The following is a 23,092-nucleotide window of genomic DNA, read 5'->3' as shown; positions in this document are numbered from 1 at the left end:
CAAAATAAACACTTTATATAAACACTTTAAAGTTGTACCTTTTCGTATGTAAATTTCGTAAATTATCCATGGGGGCGGGCTCTCTGGTGTCAGTTACTGTCCTCCTGCCGATTTACGCCGCCCCCAAATGCTGAATTTCAAACCTCAGGACGCCGCCCCTGGGTGCCAGAGGTCCCGCGCATGCGCTGTGCGACTGTAGCGGGACTGTGCACTGCGTGCACGTGTGACCGCTGGTAACGTTTTGCGCAAGCACGAGGTTATGGGTGGGCACTTGCGATGCAATCACAGCGCCGCCCATACCTCTCGTGCCTGCGACCACGTCACCAGGTGTCCTGGCGTGCACGGGACCTCGGGCGCAGTGGGCGGCGTCCTGAGGGATGATTTGGAGCGTGGGGGGGACGGCGTAAGGGACAGCAACGGACACCAGACAGCCCGCCCCCATGGATAATTTACAAGATTTTCATACCAAAAAGGTATAATTTATAAAGTATTTATTTTGGTTTAAAAGGGGGCACAAAAAGTATAGAAACCTTACTAGAATGCAGCCCAGGAGCTGCAGAGGGGGAAACATTTAGGATGAAAGCCAAATTTCTGATGATAGGTCCCCTTTAAGTTGACTTGCTACCACACCACAGCACATCTAATTGATGTGGCAATCTTAGGCAGCTGCAGGATGCTAATTTTAGGCTAAGGGGGGCCAAATAAGCATGGGTTTCCCCAGCCGGAGAATACCAGCCCTCTGCTGTTGGACTATCATGGCTGGGTATCAAAATTGGGGGGACAGCACACAGTTTTTTTATTATCTATTTAAATAATTTAAGAAAAAAAAAAGCTGCATGCGGTTCCTCTTATTTTGACAAACAGCCAAGATAAGTGCACAGCTGGGGGCTGCAGCCAGCATGCTGTATCTGTGCTGGGTATCATAATAAGGGGGGACTGTACGACAATTTTATTTTAAAATTAATTCAATTTTACACGATACTGACCCGCAAAAAGGGTCTGTGATTGGTTGCAGTCAGACGCGGTCACACAGGCTGGTGGTGCATCTGATTTCAGCCAATCACAGTTATCACGACTGCCAGTGGGCGGGGAAAGCAGTGCATATGGATTAGTGATAATGAGCGACTTGGAAGCAGTCACAGCCGCGCCGGAGACTCGGTAAGTATGAAGTTATTTCCAAAGTGCTGGACCCGATTCATAAGCCGGAAATACCTGAGAATTCTGGGCCCGGGTCCAGCACTCGAGTACGTTTGAAACTGTGCGGATTCGGACTTATACAGTCCAAGTTTACCAATCACTACCTAAAATACAAAACTATATGTGTCATCTTAAACGTTATGCCTCTTAGAAATCATTTCATCTTCACCTTGCTTCACTGTTCACAATAACAGTAATATTGAACAGGGGTGCATAAAGTTTTACATGCCACTGTAGTTGCCATTCTTGAGTGCAACAGCTCAGGTCCTATTTTCTTTTATAGGAGTTGAAGCACCTGGCCACTACATTGTTTACATTTGGCAGCCATCTTAACCCCTTAACGACCGTCGATACGCCTTTTAATGGCGGCAGTTAAGGGTACTTATTCCTTTGCTGTTGCTTTTTCACTGCGCTCAGGAATAAAGTGTATATCCCCCCCCCCAGCATCGGGAAATCTCCAGGATTTCAGCTACCACGGGTAGCGGAGACCCTGGAGATCATGATCTGAATCATTTTTCCGGTCCCCGGTCACGTGATCGTTGTTACAAACCGTGTAAACAGCGACAACGTGAAAGTTAAAGCAGCGCCGGTAAAAAAAAAAATGATTCTTCTCCCATCTGGCATGATTAAGCATGTCAGATGGGAGATAAATGTCCTCCCCAGGTTCCCGGGTGTGGCCAAAGTTTCCTCCGGTCCCTGTCCCCCTTCCAACGATCTAAATTGGGCGCCGCCGCAGGAATGGTGTCCCACCGCATTCATTTTTCTTCTTTGATTTCTGTGCCATCTGACATGGCAGATGGCACAGAAAGGTCCTCCCAGGTCACCCCCGTCAGGTTGTTACAACCCCGGTCTTCTCCGGTCTCCCCTATTACCTTCTGCAGCATCAGTCCCCCGCACCCCTCTTTCACCTTGTCTTCAGCAAAAATGCTGGCCGCATGCGCAGACAGCAGCTGTCAGCCGGCTCTCTGCACACAAGGACACAGCATACTGCAGGATCACACTGGAGTGCTGTGGACCAGGGGAGCGTGAGTGCAGTATCACTGCACACACACTCCTCACATGGAGTGACTGCACTTCCAGAAAATGGGTGATATCTTCCGTGATCATACCCCCATATTCTAGAAGGTCCAGAGTAGTCGTGGGACCCCCTTATTGGATTACTGTGGACCAAATTTTTTTTCTTTTCAATAAATTGGTGAAAGAGGGAATGTGTTGGTGTGTTTTTTCATATAAAATTTCTTCTGTTGTCCATTTTTTTTTTTTTTTTTTTATTACTGACTGGGTTAGGGATGTCGGGTATCTGATAAGACGCCGTGACATCACAACCTCTGGGCTTGATGCCAGGTGACATTACACAGCTGGTATCAACCCCATTTATTACCCAATTTACCACCGCACCAGAGCAACGGGTTGAGCCGGGACAAAGCACCAGGATTGGTGCATCTAATGGATGCGCCACTTCTGAGGTGGCGCATCTTATGTATGCGCCACTTCTGGGGTGGCTGCGGCCTACTATTTTTAGGCTGGGAAAAGGCAAATAACTATGGACCTTCCCATCCTGAAAATACCAGACCACAGCTGTCCGCTTTACTTTAACTGCTGATCCAATTTGGGGGGGAATTTTTTCTTATTATTAATTTATAAATAATTATAAAAAAAAAGCCTGGGGTGCCTTCCAAATTATATCACCAACCAAGGTAAAGCTACCAGTTGTGGTTTGCAAGCTGCAGCCATCTGCTTTACTGGTGGCTATCAAAAATGGGGGGGGACCCCACGTTTTTGGTTTTTTTTTTTTAATTTATTTATTTTTTGGCTACATACAAGGCTAAACATGCTTTAGTTCCACATGAAAATTACTAAAGGGTGTCAGCTGAGAATATGCAAGGGGTGGGACATTATATATGTGTTTGACATGCCTGTGTCTGTATCCATCCATCCATCCATCCTAGCTTTTTAGGTTGCATGTCCACGATTAGGGTTTCAAGCGTTTTGGACGCTGTGTTTTCGCTGCGTTGTACAATACAATTGCAGTGGAAGGATTTTTAGAAATCTCCTGCCACTGTGCTTATTTTCTCCATAGCATAAACTGACATCTGGCGCTGCAGCATGTCAATTTATTCTGCGGAGACTAGTGTTCTCCGCGTAGAGAATAGAGCTAGTCAGCAGCGGCCCGAACCTGTACCGTGGTCACGGGCAGCTGCGTTCTCCCGTGGACATCACTCACATCTCCGCAGACTCTGTGTTGCCAGATCGTGGGCACTTAGCCTAAAAGTGAGAAATTTGCTGCTAGAGCAACATTTTTATGATACCCCTGGGGGTTCAAAATGCTCACTATACCCAGTGCCAGCGGCACAGCAAAAGAGAAAGAGCGTATCTGCTGTTTACAGCCTTGTAGCTGTGATCAGCAGATACTGCAGAGCGATCGGAATGCTGATCGCAATAGCCCCCTAGGGGGACTAGTAAAATTTAAAAAAGAAAAAAAAAAAAATTTAAAAACTTGAAAAAAAACAAAAACCTAAAAGTTCAAATCACCCCCCATTCGCCCCATTGAAAATTAAAGGGTAAAAAAATAAAAAATATACACACATTTGGTATCGCCGCGTTCAGAAACGCCCGATCTATCAAAATATAAAATCAATTAATCTGATCAGTATACAGCGTAGCGGCAAAAAAATTCCAAACGCCAAAACGATGTTTTTTTGTCGCCACAACTTTTGCGCAAAATGCAATAAGAGGCGATCAAAACGTAGCATCTGCGCAAAAATGGTACCGTTAAAAACGTCAGCTTGAGACGCAAAAAATAAGCCGTCATTGAGCCATAGATCCCGAAAAATGAGAACGCTACAGGTCACGGAATATGGCGCAAAACGTGCGCCACTTTTTTCGGTCAAACTTCCGATTTTTTTTAACCCCTTATATAAAAGTAAACCTATACATGTTTGGTGTCTACGAACTCGCACTGACCTGAGGCATCACACCCACATATCAGTTTTACCATATAGTGAACAAAGTGAATAAAATATCTCAAAAACCATAGTGCTATTGCACTTTTTTTGCAATTTTTCTGCATTTGGAATTTTTTTGCCGTTTTCTAGTACACTATATGGTAAAACTGATGGTTTCATTTAAAAGTACAGCTCATTCCGCAAAAAATGAGCCCTGACATGACCATATTGACTGAAAAATAAAAAAGTTAGGTCTTTCAAAAAAAAGAATGGCGAAAAAAAAACGGAAAGCGAAAAATCGGCCGGTCGTGAAGGGGTTAATACTCTAATCCTGGAAACCCCTTTACTACTCTATCAAGAATGTGATTTATTGTACTGTTCCATAACATACATTTTTATCACCACACTTGTATTTGGTTTTAGGGTTTTCAGAGCAGAGAACAGCAATGAGAAACTAACCATATGTGGTGACTTACTGCAAAGCCATTAACAGCTGCAACAACTGGCTTCTTCAATGTAGAGATCCGATTCCAATGAGACAGGAAGCTCCCCCCATAGCACTCTTGGAAAGTCCGATTTTGCATCTCTTTGATATCTGCACCAGCTGCCGGGAAAAAAAAAATATTTCAGTGTTTAGATATAAAATTATTCTCAAAGTTCAAATTTCCAGGTTTGTATTCTGTTGGAATTTCGATGAACAGACTTTGCTGCAGCAAAGTACAAAAGTAATATTACATGCTGTTAATATAGTTTTAAAGGGGCTGTCCACTACTAGGACAACCCCTTCTGATGCCACGTTTCCCCCAGGGAAAATAAAAAAGGCTAGATATACCTCTGGTGCCGGCATGGTTCCAGCGGTGTCAATGTTTGAATTCACGTGACGTTGTGATGTCATGCAAGCCCTGCATCCAATCAACACCGGCGTCTGTGTCACCACCTTCGGAAAAAGGAGTTAATCAACAGGAAGTGAGCACTGTGGGTGCAGCTCACTTCCTGTTGATTGCTCCAGTGACAAAGGTGGGGAGACACAAGCTGGAACTGATTGGATGCAAGGCTTGCATGACATCACAACGTCACATGAGCCCAGGGAATGTGAGCGTCGGCACCGGAAGAGAGTATAGGCTTTTTTTTTTACCTGGGGGAAATCCGTGGAAAAAGAAGGGGTTGTCCTGGTAGTGGATAATCCCTTTAAGGTCCCCCATACCCATTAGACTAGTGTGCACCAGCAACACTGACACCAATAGCTTTGGCCGACAAGCTGTGTACTGGGGCCTCGGATAGCTGATTTGTTTGAGGAGGTAAAGGCCACGTCTCACTAAGCAACATCGCTAGCGACATCGTGGTTGAGTCACGGTTTTTGATCGCACAACAACTGCGATCTTGCTAGCGATATCGCTGTGTGTGACATCCAGCAACGACCTGGCCCCTGCAGGGAGGTCGCCGGTCGTTGCTGAATGTCCTGGACCATTTTTTGGTCCTTGCTCTCCCGCTGTGAAGCACACATCGCTGTGTTTGACAGCGAGAAAGGAATGATCTGAATGTGCAGGAAGCCGGCTTCTGCGGACGCTGGTAACCAAGGTACACATCGAGTAATCAAGCAAAGGCTTTGCTTGGTTACTCAATATTTACCTTGGTTACCAGCATCCGCTGCTTCTAGAAGCCGGCTCCCTGCACACGTAGCCAAGGTACACATCTGGTAACTATAAGCAAAGCGCTTTGCTTAGTAACCCAATGAGTACCATGGTTACGAAGCACAGCATCGTTACACGGGTCACTGGTGGCTGATCTCTGATTGCTGTTGAGATCTGCCTGATTGACAGCTCAACAGCGACCATGTAGCGGCTCCAGCGATCCCTGCCAGGTCAGATCGCTGGAGCGTCGCTAAGTGTGACGGTACCAGGCATATCCAATTTTGGTCTCCTGATCCTTTTGATTCCTCCCTCAGATAAGCTTCCACCAGAGATGACTGGCAGTGGCTCTCTCATATAGAACTCAGGAATTCTTGGCAGAATATATTGGAGAGATGCCTGAAATAGCTGCTGGCTGAACTATCATTCATCTGCTACCAATCTAAGGTATATTGGTGGGGGTTGGGCATACGTAACAAAGCTGGGCAACAAATATCTATGGACAATTTGTTGCATTTAGTTAATCAGGAAAACTAACCTGCAAATGCCTTCTCACTTCCTGTAATAACAATTGCCCCAATCTGTGGATCCGCTTCAAAAACGTCAAGAGCTTGGTTGATCTCAGCCATTAGACCATCACTCAATGCATTCAGTGCTTTAGTCCGGTTCAGTTGTATAAAGCCGACATTTTGGTTGTGCCCTTTACGGTCTACCAGAATGTACTGATACAGTGGCCCTGAAAATACATGGCAATAAAAACATCAAGAGAAATTAAATTTATCTTGTCATTAGTGCATGCTTAGCCACATCTTGTTACTATAGGATCAAACTGTATTAGTGAAATGAAAAGCAATGACAATGTGTACGTATACAGTACATGCGCAGACAGTGGATGTGGATATGAAACGTTTACACACCCGTTAAAATGCCATATTGTAATGAAAAAAAAAAATAATACCAAGAAGAATTATTTCAAAGGTTTTTCCATATTTAAAAAAGGTATTGGTCATAAACTAAACCCCACCCCCCCGCTATTAACCGGAATGTTATTTATTTTGACACCATGCAGTCTCAGCACTGAGGGCCCTGATGTCAGGAGGAGGTAATCTTTATTCCTACTGGCAGCCTCAGGCTTTCAGTCATAGGGGCGGGGCTTTAGTCGTTGGTTTAACGAATGAGAAATAGGAAAGGGCTGAGTACAGACAAGATTTACAAAGAATCTCAAAAACTCCAATAAAATTACTTTATTAGTATTTATTTAAAAAAAAAAAAACACACCCAAATAACCTTCAAACCTTAAATGACTAAATAGGAACAGCAATGGATCCAGACAATACCACAGCCAGGAAAGAAGAAAGAAAAGGTATCCTTGGGGAGGTCCTAATAGACCCTAGACCAGTCATGGCGAACCTTTTACAAACTGTAGCCCTAAACCGTTTTTTTTTTCCGAAGTGCCAACCAATCCTATTATGTAAATAGTAGGATTTTTGTGTACTCACCGTAAAATCTCTTTCTCTGAGTCTTCATTGGGGGACACAGGACCATGGGTTATGCTGCTGTCACTAGGAGGCTGACACTAAGTAAACATAAAAAAGTTAGCTCCTCCCTAGCAGCATACACCCCGAGCCGGAGGCGGGCTCAGATCAGTTGGTGCACAAGCAGTAGGAGGAGTACCAGAATCACCATACATAAACACAAGTTGTAACTAAAACAATGCAGCCGTGCAAACAAGAGGTCTATGAACATAAGACCACTGAAAAAATAGCAGGCAAATGCAATTGAATCAACCAAAAAACCAAGCAGGGTGGGTGCTGTGTCCCCCAATGAAGACTCAGAGAAAGAGATTTTACGGTGAGTACACAAAAATCCTACTTTCTCTATCGTTTCATTGGGGGACACAGGACCATGGGACGTCCAAAAGCAGTCCCTGGGTGGGAATACCGAAAAACCCGCAGAGGCAGACAACAACAACCTCCCTCGGCGGGCTTGCACTATAATTGAATGCTGCCACCCTATTACAGGTGCGCAACTGCTGCCTGCAAGACCTTTCTCCCAAAAATAGCATCTGCCGATGCTTGGGTGTGAACGTGGTAGAACCTAGTAAAGGTGTGCAGGCTAGACCAGGTGGCGGCCTTGCAGACCTGGTCGGCCGACGCCTGATGCCTAATCGCCCAAGAGGCGCCCACTGCGCGGGTAGAGTGCGCCTTTACCCCCCGCGGCGGAGACTTGTCCCGAATCCGGTAGGCCTCTGATATGGCGGAACGGATCCATCTGGCAATTGTGGCCTTGGATGCCGATTCACCCTTCTTGGGACCAGAAGGGAGAACAAACAGACCATCTGACTTACGGAACGGCGCGGTCCTGGAGACATAAATTCTAAGTGCACGCACTAGGTCCAGGGTGTGCAAGGACCTCTCCAAGCTGTGAGAGGGGCCAGGACAGAAGGATGGAAGGATGATTTCCTCGTTAAGATGGAACGGGGAGACCACCTTTGGGAGAAAAGCGGGATCTGGCCGGAGAACCGCTTTGTCCTGGTGAAAAATCAAAAAGGGGGAACGACAAGAGAGCTGCCAGCTCTGACGTCCTGCGAATAGAAGTGATGGCAACAAGAAACACCACCTTCCAAGACAGGTGAGACAGGGAAGATTCTCGCAAGGGCTCGAATGGGGAGCCCTGAAGTGACCCTAGGACTAGATTAAGGTCCCACGGTTCTAGAGGCCGACGGTACGGCGGTGCCAGGTGGGCTACTCCCTGGATGAAGGTCTTAACCTGTGAACGAGCGGCCAGTGGCTTCTGAAACAGGATTGATAACGCCGATATCTGGCCCTTTAGTGTTGCGAGCGAGAGACCCGCATCTAGGCCTGACTGCAAGAATGCCAACAGGGAAGGAAGGGAGAAGGCGAGAGGAGAAGAAATATTCTGCTCTTCACACCACCTGAAGAAAACTTTCCACGTGCGGTGGTAAATCTTTGATGAAGATGGCTTCCTGGCCCTAATCATTGTCTGAATTACTCTTGAGGAAAAACCAGCCTTAGCTAGAACCCAGGATTCAATGGCCAGGCCGTCAAATTTAGGACCTGTGAGTTCTGATGGAAGAGAGGCCCCTGCTGCAGGAGATCTGGACGGTCTGGAAGGCGCCACGGAGCGTCTGCGAGGAGCTGAGTTAGTTCCGCGAACCATGCTCGCCTGGGCCAGTCCGGAGCCACTAGGATGACCGGTATCCCTTCCGCCTTGATCTTCTTGAGGACCCTCGGAATTAGAGGGAGCGGAGGGAAGATGTACGGGAGACTGAACTGGCTCCATGACAGGGTGAGGGCGTCGACTCCTAAAGCCAAGCGGTCGCGGCACCGCGCTACAAAGTGCGGAACTTGACGGTTGAACCGGGAGGCCATTAGGTCCACGTCCGGAACTCCCCATCTGTCGCAGATCTGGTTGAAGACTTCCCGGTTGAGGGACCATTCTCCGGAGGCGAGGCCTTCCCTGCTGAGGAAGTCCGCCGCCCAATTGTCCACGCCTGGGATGTGTACCGCTGAGATCAGGGAGTGATGACACTCGGCCCAGTGCAATATCTTCTTGACTTCTCGCATCGCCCCGACACTTCTTGTGCCGCCTTGGTGGTTGATGTACGCCACCGCCGTCGCATTGTCCGACTGGATCCTGACCGGGCAACCCTGTACTAGGTGCCGAAACTGCTGCAAGGCTAGCCGGATGGCTCTTATCTCCAAAATGTTGATCTGGAGACAACTCTCTCTCGGTGACCATCGGCCCTGCGCTGTGTGATGTGGAAACACTGCTCCCCAGCCCTGGAGACTGGCGTCGGTGGTCACTATCTTCCAGTGGAGCGGGAGGAAAGACCTCCCTGATGCGAGGTTGCGCTGATTGAGCCACCAACGGAGGGAGTTGCGGGTCTCCGGCGAAAGATGAAACCTGCGGTCCAGAGAAAAGGGAGATCTGTCCCACTTCTTCAGCAAGGCCAGCTGGAGTGGCCGGAGATGGAACTGTGCAAAGGGTACCGCTTCCATCGCCGCCACCATACGACCGAGGACTCGCATGCCGAACCTGATGGACACTTGGCGCTGACGCCGAAGAGCGCGGAGTCCTCGTTGTAGGGAGGAGATCTTCTCCTGTGTGAGGAAAACTCGCCCTTGGATGGTATCGAATACCATGCCTAAAAAGGTGATCCGACGGGCCGGGATCAGAGAGGACTTCTTCCGATTTATCAGCCACCCTAACCGTGAAAGGGTGTCGATCGTGACCTGAACCCCGAGACGACAGTCCTCGAAAGAAGAGCCCTTTATCAACATATCGTCCAAGTACGGGATGACCATGACACCCCTGGCATGCAGGACGGACATGGCAGCAGCCATGATCTTCGTAAAGACCCTGGGTGCGGATGCGAGGCCGAAGGGAAGAGCTGTGAACTGGAAGTGATCTTCCGCTATCGCAAAACGGAGGAACTGTTGGTGAGAGGTGGCTATCGGGACGTGAAGATAGGCGTCTTGAATATCCAGCGATGCCAGGAATTCGCCTACCTCCATGGACGCGATGACGGACCGGAGTGACTCCATTCGAAACGGCCGAGGTCTCACCGACCTGTTCAGAAGCTTTAGGTCGAGGACGGGACGGACAGAGCCGTCCTTTTTGGGGACCACGAAAAGGTTGGAATAGAACCCCTTGAAACGCTCTGCGGGAGGGACTGGTACCACGACTCCGGTTCGGAGGAGGGAGTCTATGGAGTGAAAGAACGCGCGAGCCCGCGCGGTAGACTCGGGAGGGCGAGATAGGAAAAAACGTCTCGGTGGCTTTGCCTCGAATTCTATTTTGTAGCCTGATGTGATGATCTCTCTGACCCAGGCATCGGCGGTCAGGGGGATCCACACATGCTGAAAACGAGACAGGCGCCCTCCCACAAGTCTGGCGCTGTTGCGCGCCGACCGCGAGTCACTTGGAGGAACGACGGCGGTAACCAGAAGAGGATCTCGTGGACTGGCGGGGGCGTGAACGCCAGGCGGGATTGGTCTTGAATGACGGGGTCTTCCTGTCTCTCGGAGGAGAGCGGCTTTTCCGCGGCTGGGGATTGGAGCTGAAGCTGCGAAAGGACCGGAAACGAGCGGTGGAGCGCCGATTCTGGAAGCGCTTGGGGCGTAATTGGGGGAGAGATGTACTCTTTCCTCCCGTTGCATCGGAGATCAGCTGGTCCAGCCTATCTCCGAAGAGACGCTCCCCTAGGAAGGGCAGGGAAGTTAGTGACTTCTTAGAGGCCGCATCCGCGTTCCAGGAGCGGAGCCAAAGGGCTCGACGGATGGCCACATTGTTGCTGGCGGCCTTGGTCGCGCAACTTGCAGACGCCAGGGCTGCATTCAGCAAGTACTCACCCGCGAGGGAAATCTGCGAGGCGATGGGAACCAGGTCCGGATTGGTAGGAATGGCGCGGAGACCGCCGCGTAGCGTGTCCGCCCAGGACATCAGGGCCTTCGCCACCCAAACCGAGGCGAAGGCCGGAGAGAGGGATGAGCCCGCTGCCTCGAAGGCGGAACGGGCCAACCTGTCAATAGTAGGGTCCGTAGGATCTTTGAGAGACGTACCGTTAGTGAGTGGAAGGACTGTGTGAGAAGACAGGCGGGAGACTGGGGGGTCAACCACAGGGGAACCTGCCCAATCCTTTCGAAGACCCTCAGGAAAGGGATAATGCAAATCGATGGACTTACCGCTGGTAAATACCCTGTCCGGCTGTTGCCTGTGGCTGCGCAGTAACTCAGCGAATTCTGGATGTCCGCTGAATGTGTTCTGGGCCCGCTTCACCCGCTTAAAGGAGACCTGGGTGCTCTGGGAGGAGACTGGGTCCACCTGTACCTTCAAGGTCTGGTTTACTGCTTCTATCAGGCTATTTACCATGTGCCGAATATCGGCCGCCTGCTCTGAGTCCTGTAGGGGTACCGCATCGGAATCATCCTCGGAGCAGTCAGAAGCCTCCCTGGAGGACTGACGGTCTGGACCTGGGGATGAAGGTGAAACCTGGGAAGAGTCTGAGGACGAGACCCGGCGGGTCCGTTTCTGAGCAGCAGAGGAGGACCCTGCAACGGGGCTCACCTGCTCCGGGGGCAATTGCGCCGGGTCTGCGGGAATCTGGGCGAGCGTCGGCAGCAGGCGTAGAGCTTGCGCGATGGTCCGAGAAGCCTCAGAGAGGGAATCTACGGACTGGGACAGGGACGCTAGCCAGTCGGGGGGGGGCGGGACGCAGGGCCCTGCAGCATATGGCGCTGTGGCGTCTGCGGTATCAGAAGCGTCGGCCGCGGAGTCCTGCGGAGGCTGCGCGTCTGTAGAACAGACGGAGCATAGTGGGGCGTCCTGACCCTGGGAAAATTTGGAGCTGCAGGAGGAGCATGCAAAAAATAGTGCAAAGGGGGCCTGCTTGGATTGGGTGGGCTTAGCCTTAGGCATGGTGCACACAGGTACTCTCCCTGGTGGCTGCTAGGAAGGAGACAGGAGAGGGTTAACTCGTCCCTAAACTCAGAGAATGCTACCTAGTGAGGGCTACTCCTTAGGAGCAGAGCTTACCCAGGTCCTGCGTGCTGCCCACCAGTCCAGAAGTGGAGTCCAGGAATGAGCTGGCCAGAAAACTCAGAACGCCGGCGTGCTGCAGCCTCAGGGGACCAGAGGCAGGCTAAAATGGAGAGGGGACGCTGGAGGAGGCTGGGGGAGGAGCAGGATTCCGGCGCGAAAAGTCTGGAGGATTCACAGCCCCCACCATCTGCCAGGAGGCAGAGCAGTGGGAGGTACAGAGGGAGACGACCGGCGGCCAATAGCATGCAGCGGGGGCGTGGCTAGGACGCAGGAGCGACTAGGCCGAAGCCGGGGACTAAATTTATGGAGGGGGCCGGGGGAAAGAGCAGGGAAGTCGGATCCTACCTGCAATCGGCGGCGCCGGCTCAGCGATGGATGCGGTGCAGGCAGAGCTCCCTGGCCCTGCCTGTGAACAGCGCTGCTCGTCCAGGAAGGCTCCGGGGGAGAGCGTGCTGAAGGCAGGGTAGTAGGCATCATGATGGGGGTAGACAGCCCCCTATCAGGAGAAGGCAGCGTGACAGGGCCCCATCTATCACAAACGCTGCTGAGGTTCCATCCCTGCTGTATTCCCCTGTACGCCCTTTGGGGTGATACCTCAGGGCGAATCAGGGGTGCCCACAAAACAACCTGCCCACACGCGCACCCCCGGGAGTGGTACCACGGGGACGGGCGGGGGAGAGGGCCCCGAAGTCTCAAGCCCCTGCGACCCTGGGGAGCGGTACCCACGGGGCTGCGGAGAATGAGTGAAGCGAATACCTGCAGAGAAGAAGACGACGACAGGTATGAGAGCGATGAGCGGCGCCGAAATAAAATAAAAAAGCGCAAAAACATACATGGCTGAGGGGGGCCGAGACGGCCCACATCAGCCTCCTACGACACTAAGCTAAAAACTGATCTGAGCCCGCCTCCGGCCCGGGGTGTATGCTGCTAGGGAGGAGCTAACTTTTTTATGTTTACTTAGTGTCAGCCTCCTAGTGACAGCAGCATAACCCATGGTCCTGTGTCCCCCAATGAAACGATAGAGAAAATTGATTTTAACCTTACCTTTGCAGTCTTCTCTTCAGCAGGGGGCATCACGCTCATGCTTACCACACATTGAAGCTGAGCCCCTGCCCTTTCCAGACACAGCAGTTGGATTCATCTTTCTGGAAAAAAATTGCAGCATATTAGACAGAGATTTTAGCCTGGAATGCAATCAGATGTCACCCTGTAATCCACATCTATATTTCAAAGTCTGAACATCCTGAAAACCCATAAAGACGTACAAGTTGCCCCCCTCCCCTTTCATTGTGTAGTTATGTCCCTCTTCCTGGCCACTTCCTGGTAAACATGTCCCCCATATCCTGATATATATTTCCTCCATTCTGGTATATTTGGCCCAATCATGGTAAATGTACCCCATTCTTGGTAAATGTACCCAATCCTGGTAAATGTCCTCCATCCTGGTAAATGTCCCCCATCATTGTAAATGTATCCCATCCTGGCATGTTTTCCCATGCTGTTAAATGACCCCATCCTGGTAAATGTACCTGATCCAGGCATGTTCCCTTATCCTGGTAAATGTCCCCTTTCCTGGTAAATGTACCCTATCCTGGCATGTTCATGTACCCCCTGGCAGGTTTCCCTCCATGCTAAATGTACCCCATCCTGGCATGTTTTCCCCATCCTTGCAGTCATGTTTACCCCCATCCTTTTTTTTTTTTAACTTCGTTTTATTAACAATTTCAAACATGGTACAACTGACATTTGCCATATAAAAAGATAGCTCAGTATATAGATAGTAATATTTAAATATAACAATAAACAGTCATATAAAGTCCATAATATCTTTAGCACTTAACATAGAACAATGTTATTATCCAAACTTCTTATCATTTGCATATATATCTAATTTTATATTGAGCATAAGAACAGCTGTAACTATCAGCATGACCATATTTTGAAAACAAGATAGAAAGAGGAATAGAAAAAGGAAGAAAAGAATAGCCACATTGCATTATTATACCTCAATATACCATTGGACAGTGTTTCATATCCCAACATCTAAGGGGAACCACCATTATCCGCATAATCTCCCTCAAACCTCCGCAAGTGTGTCTGGAGAAGAATTCCACAAACCCCAGATTTTGTTAAATTTTCCTGGGGACCCCCTATTATAATATACCACCCGCTCATAGACTATGGTTGCATTGACTAGTTTAACCCAGGACCGCACAGTTGGATTCAAATCTCCCATCCACCTCAGAGCTATTAATTTCCTAGCCAGAAACAATGCCTCTCTGAGGAACCCCCATCCTTGCAGCCATGTTTCCCCCCATCCTTGCAGCCATGTTTCCCCCCATCCTTGCAGCCATGTTTCCCCCCATCCTTGCAGCCATGTTTCCCCCCATCCTTGCAGCTCTGTATGCCCCGTGCTCTGTATGCCCCGTGCTCTGTATGCCCCGTGCTCTGTATGCCCCGTGCTCTCCATGCCCCGTGCTCTCCATGCCCCGTGCTCTCCATGCCCCGTGCTCTCCATGCCCCGTGCTCTCCATGCCCCGTGCTCTCCATGCCCCGTGCTCTCCATGCCCCGTGCTCTCCATGCCCCGTGCTCTCCATGCCCCGTGCTCTCCATGCCCCGTGCTCTCCATGCCCCGTGCTCTCCATGCCCCGTGCTCTCCATGCCCCGTGCTCTCCATGCCCCGTGCTCTCCATGCCCCGTGCTCTCCATGCCCCGTGCTCTCCATGCCCCGTGCTCTGTATGCCCCGTGCTCTCCATGGTTTCCCCCGTGCTCTGTATGCCCCGTGCTCTCCATGGTTTCCCCCGTGCTCTGTATGCCCAGTGCTCTGTATGCCCCATGCTCTGTATGCCCCATGCTCGCCATGGTTTCCCCCGTGCCCGCTCTATGCCCCGTGCTCCCCATGTTTGCCCCGTGCTGGCTCTGTCCCCCGTGCTCCCCATGTTTCCCCCGTGCTGGCTCTGACCCCCCACACCTTGGCACAGCCGCACAGAGCTTAAAAATTGAAAAAAAAAAAACAAAAAAAAACTCACCTTCTAGCCCCCACTCCTCCGCTGCTGCGTCCTCAGTCACTTCAGTTTCCGCGCGGGCACAAGATGCCGGCACCGCCTACTGACGCTCCTCCGTCTCCTAGGCAACAGGCCTGCAGCCCAGGAGAGGAGGCGTGTCAGAGCGAGGAGAAATGTCTCTTCTGCTAAACACCACTTTGCACTGTCGGCGCGATCACACCGGCAGATCAAAGTGGCGCAGTGTGGAGACAGCGCACGTGCCAGCAAAAAGGGCTCTGCGTGCCCTGTCTGGCACGCGTGCCATAGGTTCGCCATCACTGCCCTAGATAGAGACTTTCCTCTGCCTAACCACTGAGGGCATGACACCATAAGTTCCTGGGTGCCCCCATTCCACGTCGGCTGACCCTCTTCCTGTCCCTGCTATGCGGAGTAGCCCTAAATGGATAAAAGCACTACATATAGCTAAAAGGATAATCTCAACAATACCCTAGAGGAGTTGTTTTTGCCTCAAAGGAACACTGCACCCTAAATTTCAAGGCATCCCCATTCATCAGGGACTTAACCTTTGTCTAACCATGCTGCCATTGTAGATTTTATAAATACAAAGTGCCATGACAACCTGGTGAAAAAATTCCCTCCCCACGCAGTGATATAAATCACCAAAGGAGGGATCATTTTGAGACACAAAGCGGGGTAATGATGTAGATAGAATGTAAAATAAAAATCGCCAATTTGCACCTAGTCCAATGGACCAAGGTTACAATTAGAACTACAACACCCAAAAAAACAAACCCTTAATGGAGAGAGCCTGTGGTATATCCAATTTGCGCAAAGCTCTAAAAAGTAGGTCTCAAACACGCGGCTTTGTTGTCAGAACTTTCTGACACTGACTTCCAAGCAAAATCTATGAGAAGTCAGATTTGCCGTGCACACGTTGCAGTTTGTCTGCACTTTTTTTGACAAAAGTTTGTGACAAAAAAGCAGCATGTTCATTCTTTTTTGCGTTTTTGACATTTGTCACCCATTGAAATCAATGAGGCCATCAAAAACGCAAGTAAAAACGCATGCTATTAAATTGGTGCGTTTTGCATAAGTTTTACCCGCGGATTTGTCAACAAAAATGCAGCTCACCAACTTAGTTCCAGAATGACAAAATCAATGCTGGAGTGATTTTGTGATGTCAATGTCTCTGTCTCTCGCTCTCCAGCACTACATACCGATCACCGGCTGTCACACTGCTCCCACGGCCTCTCATCTTCTTCCAGACCCGCTCATTAGCCTCATACATATTCACTCCTCCCACTGTCTGCGATTTGTTGCAGTTAGACGTGCCCCCTTGCTGAGTGACAGATGTCTGACTGCAACTAATCACAGCCACCGGGTGGGCGTGTCTACATCATACAGTACACTTCAGTAGCGGCCTAAACCTCACAGCAGTGAACCCGTGACGTCACTGGTGCGACATACACTGTACTGCAGGACCCGTAGCTGTGACGGCAGGGGTTCACCGCAGTTCATTCTGATCGCTGTGGCTATGTCTGCACTCACAGCTGGCAGCCATGCTGTATGGCCGCTCGCTGTGACAGAACAGGGATGTAGCAGAGCTGAATCGCTGTGGGACCTCGTGGTGGATTACTTCAGACCTGGAGGGGTGTTTGGGGGGTTAATAAAAAACTGTGAAAAAGGGGGGAGTGAGCAGGGAGCAGGCGGGCTGTTACAAGCAGTTAAACACCGCTCACAACTCAGTGAGTCTGGAAGACTGCAGCCGGCTGCACGGATTGTGACGTGTGCGGCACTTGACGTGACGTCACTGGAGCGGGCAGCAGCGGTCTGCAATAGCGCCTCTCACAGGCACTATTGACAACACAAGGTATTGAGGGGAGGCAGCAGGCGGGCTGTTACAAGCAGTGAAACACCGCTCACAGCTCAGTCTGGAAGAATGCAGCCGGCTGCACGGATGTGACGTGTGCAGCACTTGACGTGACGGTCACTGGACGGGGAGCAGCGGTCTGCAATAGCGCCTCTCACAGGCACTATTGCCAACACAAGGTATTTGAGAGAAACATTGTTTCTCAATATAATATCGATCTATTCTAGACAATAAAAAATATGGGTGAACCACCCCTTTAAGGGGGGGGGGAGCTCAGTTGATTTCTGCCATAAGCTCCCTCCCACTCCAGCTTTTTATCAATATGCAATCCTCAGCAGCCTGTACTCAGCAGACAGCACAATAACCGTGTGATTACTGACTCCTCACTAGTGGCGCGACCTGTTGTAGTACTAGAGGTGCCAGCATGCTAGAAGAAGTCACCAACTGTTTAAAAGCCACGATATATACATTTTCTGAAAGTTTTTTACACACCAAAAGCGGTCACTGCTAATGAGGCATTTGACCTCTAATGTCCACACTTTGTGAGTGCTCTTTCATCATAATGCACCACATATATTATATCTGCAATTGCTCCCGCGTTCACATACCAGCACTATACTTTCTGAAAACTCCCGGACGACAGTGCATTGTGGACACCGCCAGCCGAAACACGCCCGTACGGAGAGCCGCCATGTCCAGCGTCTGTGCGTGCCGGCCAGATGACGGGGGCGTCCAGAGTGGAGGGGATTTTTGAGGCAATGACGTCAGCGGAAGAGGCGGGGCCTCCTCAGTGCAGGGAGGGCAGATCTGTGAGAGGGAAGCAGCAGTGCGGTGCAGTACGGTGCTGTGGAGGCTTCCATAAGGAAAGGGGGCTTGCACTGCACAGGGGACAACTCTGCACGGTTGGGGGCTCACACTGGACAGGGGGCTGCACGGGGGGGTCAGGACAGGGGGACACTGGTGCCTGCTGTGGGGGCTGGCACTGGGGAGGGGGGGGGACACTGGTGCCTGTTGTGGGGGCTGGCACTGGGGAAGGGGGACACTGGTGCCTGTTGTGGGGGCTGGCACTGGGGAGGGGGGGGCACTGGTGCCTGTTGTGGGGGCTGGCACTGGGGAGGGGGGGGACACTGGTGCCTGTTGTGGGGGCTGGCACTGGGGAAGGGGGACACTGGTGCCTGTTGTGGGGGCTGCACTGGGGAGGGGGGGCACTGGTGCCTGTTGTGGGGGCTGGCACTGGGGAGGGGGGGCACTGGTGCCTGTTGTGGGGGCTGGGGAGGGGGGGGGGGACACTGTGCCTGTTGTGGGGGAGGGGGGGGGGACACTGGTGCCTGTTGTGGGGGAGGGGGGGGGACACTGGTGCCTGTTGTGGGGGCTGGGGAGGGGGGGGGACACTGGTGCCTGTTGTGGGGGCTGGGGAGGGGGGGGGACACTGGTGCCTGTTGTGGGGGCTGGGAAGGGGGGGGGGCACTGGTGCCTGTTGTGGGGGCTGGCACTGGGGAAGGGGGACACTGGTGCCTGTTGTGGGGGCTGGCACTGGGGAGGGGGGGCACTGGTGCCTGTTGTGGGGGCTGGCACTGGGGAGGGGGGGCACTGGTGCCTGTTGTGGGGGCTGGGGAGGGGGGGGGGACACTGGTGCCTGTTGTGGGGGCTGGGGAGGGGGGGGACACTGGTGCCTGTTGTGGGGGCTGGGAGGGGGGGGGGCACTGGTGCCTGTTGTGGGGGCTGGCACTGGGGAAGGGGGACACTGGTGCCTGTTGTGGGGGCTGGCACTGGGGAGGGGGGGGCACTGGTGCCTGTTGTGGGGGCTGGCACTGGGGAGGGGGGGCACTGGTGCCTGTTGTGGGGGCTGGGGAGGGGGGGGGGACACTGGTGCCTGTTGTGGGGCTGGGGAGGGGGGGGGACACTGGTGCCTGTTGTGGGGGCTGGGGAGGGGGGGGGGACACTGGTGCCTGTTGTGGGGGCTGGGGAGGGGGGGGGGACACTGGTGCCTGTTGTGGGGGCTGGGGAGGGGGGGGGGACACTGGTGCCTGTTGTGGGGGCTGGGGAGGGGGGGGGCACTGGTGCCTGTTGTGGGGGCTGGCGCTGGGGAGGGGGGGGGACACTGGTGCCTGTTGTGGGGGCTGGCACTGGGGAGGGGGGGGGACAACACTGGTTGCCTGTTGTGGGGGCTGGGGAGGGGGGGGACACTGGTGCCTGTTGTGGGGGCTGGCACTGGGAGGGGGGGGACACTGGTGCCTGCTGTGGGGGCTGGCACTGGGGAGGGGGGGACACTGTGCCTGTTGTGGGGGCTGGCACTGGGGGAGGGGGGGGGACACTGGTGCCTGTTGTGGGGGCTAGCACTGGGGAGGGGGGGGGACACTGGTGCCTGCTGTGGGGGCTGGCACTGGGGAGGGGGGGACACTGGTGCCTGTTGTGGGTGCTGGCACTGGGGAGGGGGGGGGACACTGGTGCCTGTTGTGGGGGCTGCACTGGGGAAGGGGACACTGGTGCCTGTTGTGGGGGCTGGCACTGGGGAGGGGGGGGCACTGGTGCCTGTTGTGGGGGCTGGCACTGGGGAGGGGGGGCACTGGTGCCTGTTGTGGGGGCTGGGGAGGAGGGGGGAAACTGGTGCCTGTTGTGGGGGCTGGCACTGGGGAGGGGGGGGGGACACTGGTGCCTGTTGTGGGGGCTGGCACTGGGGAGGGGGACAACACTGGTGCCTGTTGTGGGGGCTGGCACTGGGGAGGGGGGGGGACACTGGTGCCTGTTGTGGGGGCTGGCACTGGGGAGGGGGACAACACTGGTGCCTGTTTTGGGGGCTGGCACTGGGAGGGGGGGGGGGACACTGGTGCCTGTTGTGGGGGCTGGCACTGGGGAGGGGGGGGGGACACTGTGCCTGTTGTGGGGGCTGGCACTGGGGAGGGTGGGGACACTGGTGCCTGTTGTGGGGGCTGGCACTGGGGAGGGGGGGGACACTGGTGCCTGCTGTGGGGGCTGGCACTGGGGGAGGGGGGGGACACTGGTGCCTGTTGTGGGGGCTGGCACTGGGGAGGGGGGGGACACTGGTGCCTGTTGTGGGGGCTGGCACTGGGGAGGGGGGGGACACTGGTGCCTGCTGTGGGGGCTGGCACTGGGGAGGGGGGGGGACACTGGTGCCTGTTGTGGGTGCTGGCACTGGGGAGGGGGGGGGACACTGGTGCCTGTTGTGGGGGCTGGCACTGGGGAAGGGGGGACACTGGTGCCTGTTGTGGGGGCTGGCACTGGGGAGGGGGGGGGGGAACTGGTGCCTGTTGTGGGGGCTGGCACTGGGGAGGGGGGGGAACTGGTGCCTGTTGTGGGGGCTGGCACTGGGGAGGGGGGGGCACTGGTGCCTGTTGTGGGGGCTGGGGAGGAGGGGGGAAACTGGTGCCTGTTGTGGGGGCTGGCACTGGGGAGGGGGGGGACACTGGTGCCTGTTGTGGGGGCTGGCACTGGGGAGGGGGACAACACTGGTGCCTGTTGTGGGGGCTGGCACTGGGGGAGGGGGGGGGACACTGGTGCCTGTTGTGGGGGCTGGCACTGGGGAGGGGGACAACACTGGTGCCTGTTGTGGGGGCTGGCACTGGGGAGGGGGGGGGGGGACACTGGTGCCTGTTGTGGGGGCTGGGCACTGGGGAGGGGGGGGACACTGGTGCCTGTTGTGGGGGCTGGCACTGGGGAGGGTGGGGACACTGGTGCCTGTTGTGGGGGCTGGCACTGGGGGAGGGGGGGGGGACACTGGTGCCTGTTGTGGGGGCTGGCACTGGGGAGGGGGGGGGACACTGGTGCCTGTTGTGGGGGCTGGCACTGGGGAGGGGGGGGGACAACACTGGTGCCTGTTGTGGGGGCTGGCACTGGGGAGGGGGGGGGGGGACAACACTGGTGCCTGTTGTGGGGGCTGGCACTGGGGAGGGGGGGGGACAACACTGGTGCCTGTTGTGGGGGCTGGCACTGGGGAGGGGGGGGGGGACAACACTGGTGCCTGTTGTGGGGGCTGGCACTGGGGAGGGGGGGGGGGACAACACTGGTTGCCTGTTGTGGGGGCTGGCACTGGGGAGGGGGGGGACAACACTGGTGCCTGTTGTGGGGGCTGGCACTGGGGAGGGGGGGGACACTGGTGCCTGTTGTGGGGGCTGGCACTGGGGAGGAGGGGGGACACTGGTGCCTGTTGTGGGGGCTGGCACTGGGGAGGAGGGGGGACACTGGTGCCTGTTGTGGGGGCTGGCACTGGGGAGGGGGGGGGACACTGGTGCCTGTTGTGGGGGCTGGCACTGGGGAGGGGGGACAGGGGGCCGTGTTGCACGTTAGGGGCTCGCAGGGAGAGAGGCTGCACGTTGGGGGGGGGGGCTCGCAGAGAGAGAGTCTGCACGTTGGGGGGGGCTCGCAGGGAGAGAGGCTGCACGTTGGGGGGGGGCTCGCAGGGAGAGAGGCTGCACGTTGGGGGGGGGGGGCTCGCAGGGAGAGAGGCTGCACGTTGGGGGGGGCTCGCAGGGAGAGAGGCTGCACGTTGGGGGGGAGGGCTCGCAGGGAGAGAGGCTGCACGTTGGGGGGGGGCTCGCAGGGAGAGAGCTGCACGTTGGGGGGGGGGCTCGCAGGGAGAGAGGCTGCACGTTGGGGAGGGGGGCTCGCAGGGAGAGAGGCTGCACGTTGGGGAGGGGGGCTCGCAGGGAGAGGCTGCACGTTGGGGGGGGGCTCGCAGGAGAGAGGCTGCACGTTGGGGGGGGCTCGCAGGGAGAGAGGCTGCACGTTGGGGGGGGGCTCGCAGGGAGAGAGGCTGCACGTTGGGGGGGGGGCTCGCAGGGAGAGAGGCTGCACGTTGGGGGGGGGGGCTCGCAGGGAGAGAGGCTGCACGTTGGGGGGGGGCTCGCAGGGAGAGAGGCTGCACGTTGGGGGGAGGGCTCGCAGGAGAGAGGCTGCACGTTGGGGGGGGGGCTCGCAGGGAGAGAGGCTGCACGTTGGGGGGGGGGCTCGCAGGGAGAGAGGCTGCACGTTGGGGAGGGGGGCTCGCAGGGAGAGAGGCTGCACGTTGGGGAGGGGGGCTCGCAGGGAGAGAGGCTGCACGTTGGGGGGGGCTCGCAGGGAGAGGCTGCACGTTGGGGGGGGGGGCTCGCAGGGAGAGAGGCTGCACGTTGGGGGGGGGGGCTCGCAGGGAGAGAGGCTGCACGTTGGGGGGGGGGGGGCTCGCAGGGAGAGGCTGCACGTTGGGGGGGGGGGCTCGCAGGGAGAGAGGCTGCACGTTGGGGGGGGCTTGCAGGGCGCCATATTGCACTTTGGAGGGCTTGCAGGCAGGGCTGTGGAGTCGGTAAGGCTAGGTTCACCTTTCCGTTGTTTTAAATCATTCAGGTCCGTCAGCAACGGATCAGTTGTTTTTTTAGCTGTCAACTGACGCAACGGATGTGTTTTTCACAGGAATCCTGTGAAAAAAACTGATCCGTCGCGTCTGTTACATACGCTATGCGTCCGTTTTTTGACGGATCAGTCATGATCCGTTTGTGTTTGGGACAGCCCAGTGGGTGTGCCAAACATGCTGGGCATGCTCAGTAGAGCATGATGGAATCCAGCACTGGATTCCGTTGTAAGATGGATTACGACGGAATCCAGCACCATAGACAAACATTACAAGCGGATGCAACGCAAGGTCATCAGTCGCAATCCGCCACTAATACAAGTCTATGGGACACAACGGAATCCGCTAAACGGATGTCGTTTACCATAGCCGTGGATTGTGACTGATACATTTTAAGGGAAATGTGAACCTAGCCTAAGGCAAACTTGCGACTCCTCAATTTCCCTTACTCCGACTCCCACATATATTGCTTATAGTTAAGTGAAAAATGTATTGTAGTACAATGTGAACATCAGACATTTAATCATTTTTACGATA

The 23,092-nt window shown here is 54.2% G+C and overlaps 1 protein-coding gene across 1 annotated transcript in view; it reads right to left on the bottom strand.

Annotated features, from left to right (window-relative positions):
• The window catches only part of ECHS1 (enoyl-CoA hydratase, short chain 1), an 86,215-nt gene extending 68,249 nt beyond the window's left edge, over positions 1–17,966 (bottom strand). Inside the window, exons 1-3 of the mRNA XM_075347386.1 lie at positions 17,820–17,966; positions 6,309–6,506; positions 4,619–4,746 (exon numbers count right to left, since the gene is read on the bottom strand). Of these exons, the coding sequence (XP_075203501.1) occupies positions 4,619–4,746; positions 6,309–6,506; positions 17,820–17,904 (411 nt within the window). The 5' untranslated portion in view covers positions 17,905–17,966. The remainder of the gene's footprint in view (positions 1–4,618; positions 4,747–6,308; positions 6,507–17,819) is intronic.
• Between the last annotated feature and the right edge of the window lie 5,126 nt (positions 17,967–23,092).

Source organism: Anomaloglossus baeobatrachus, chromosome 5 (genome assembly GCF_048569485.1).
Source record: "Anomaloglossus baeobatrachus isolate aAnoBae1 chromosome 5, aAnoBae1.hap1, whole genome shotgun sequence".
Taxonomy (NCBI): Eukaryota; Metazoa; Chordata; class Amphibia; order Anura; family Aromobatidae; genus Anomaloglossus; species Anomaloglossus baeobatrachus.
Note: the sequence above shows the minus strand (reverse complement) of the source record. Positions and strands in the feature narration are given on the sequence as shown.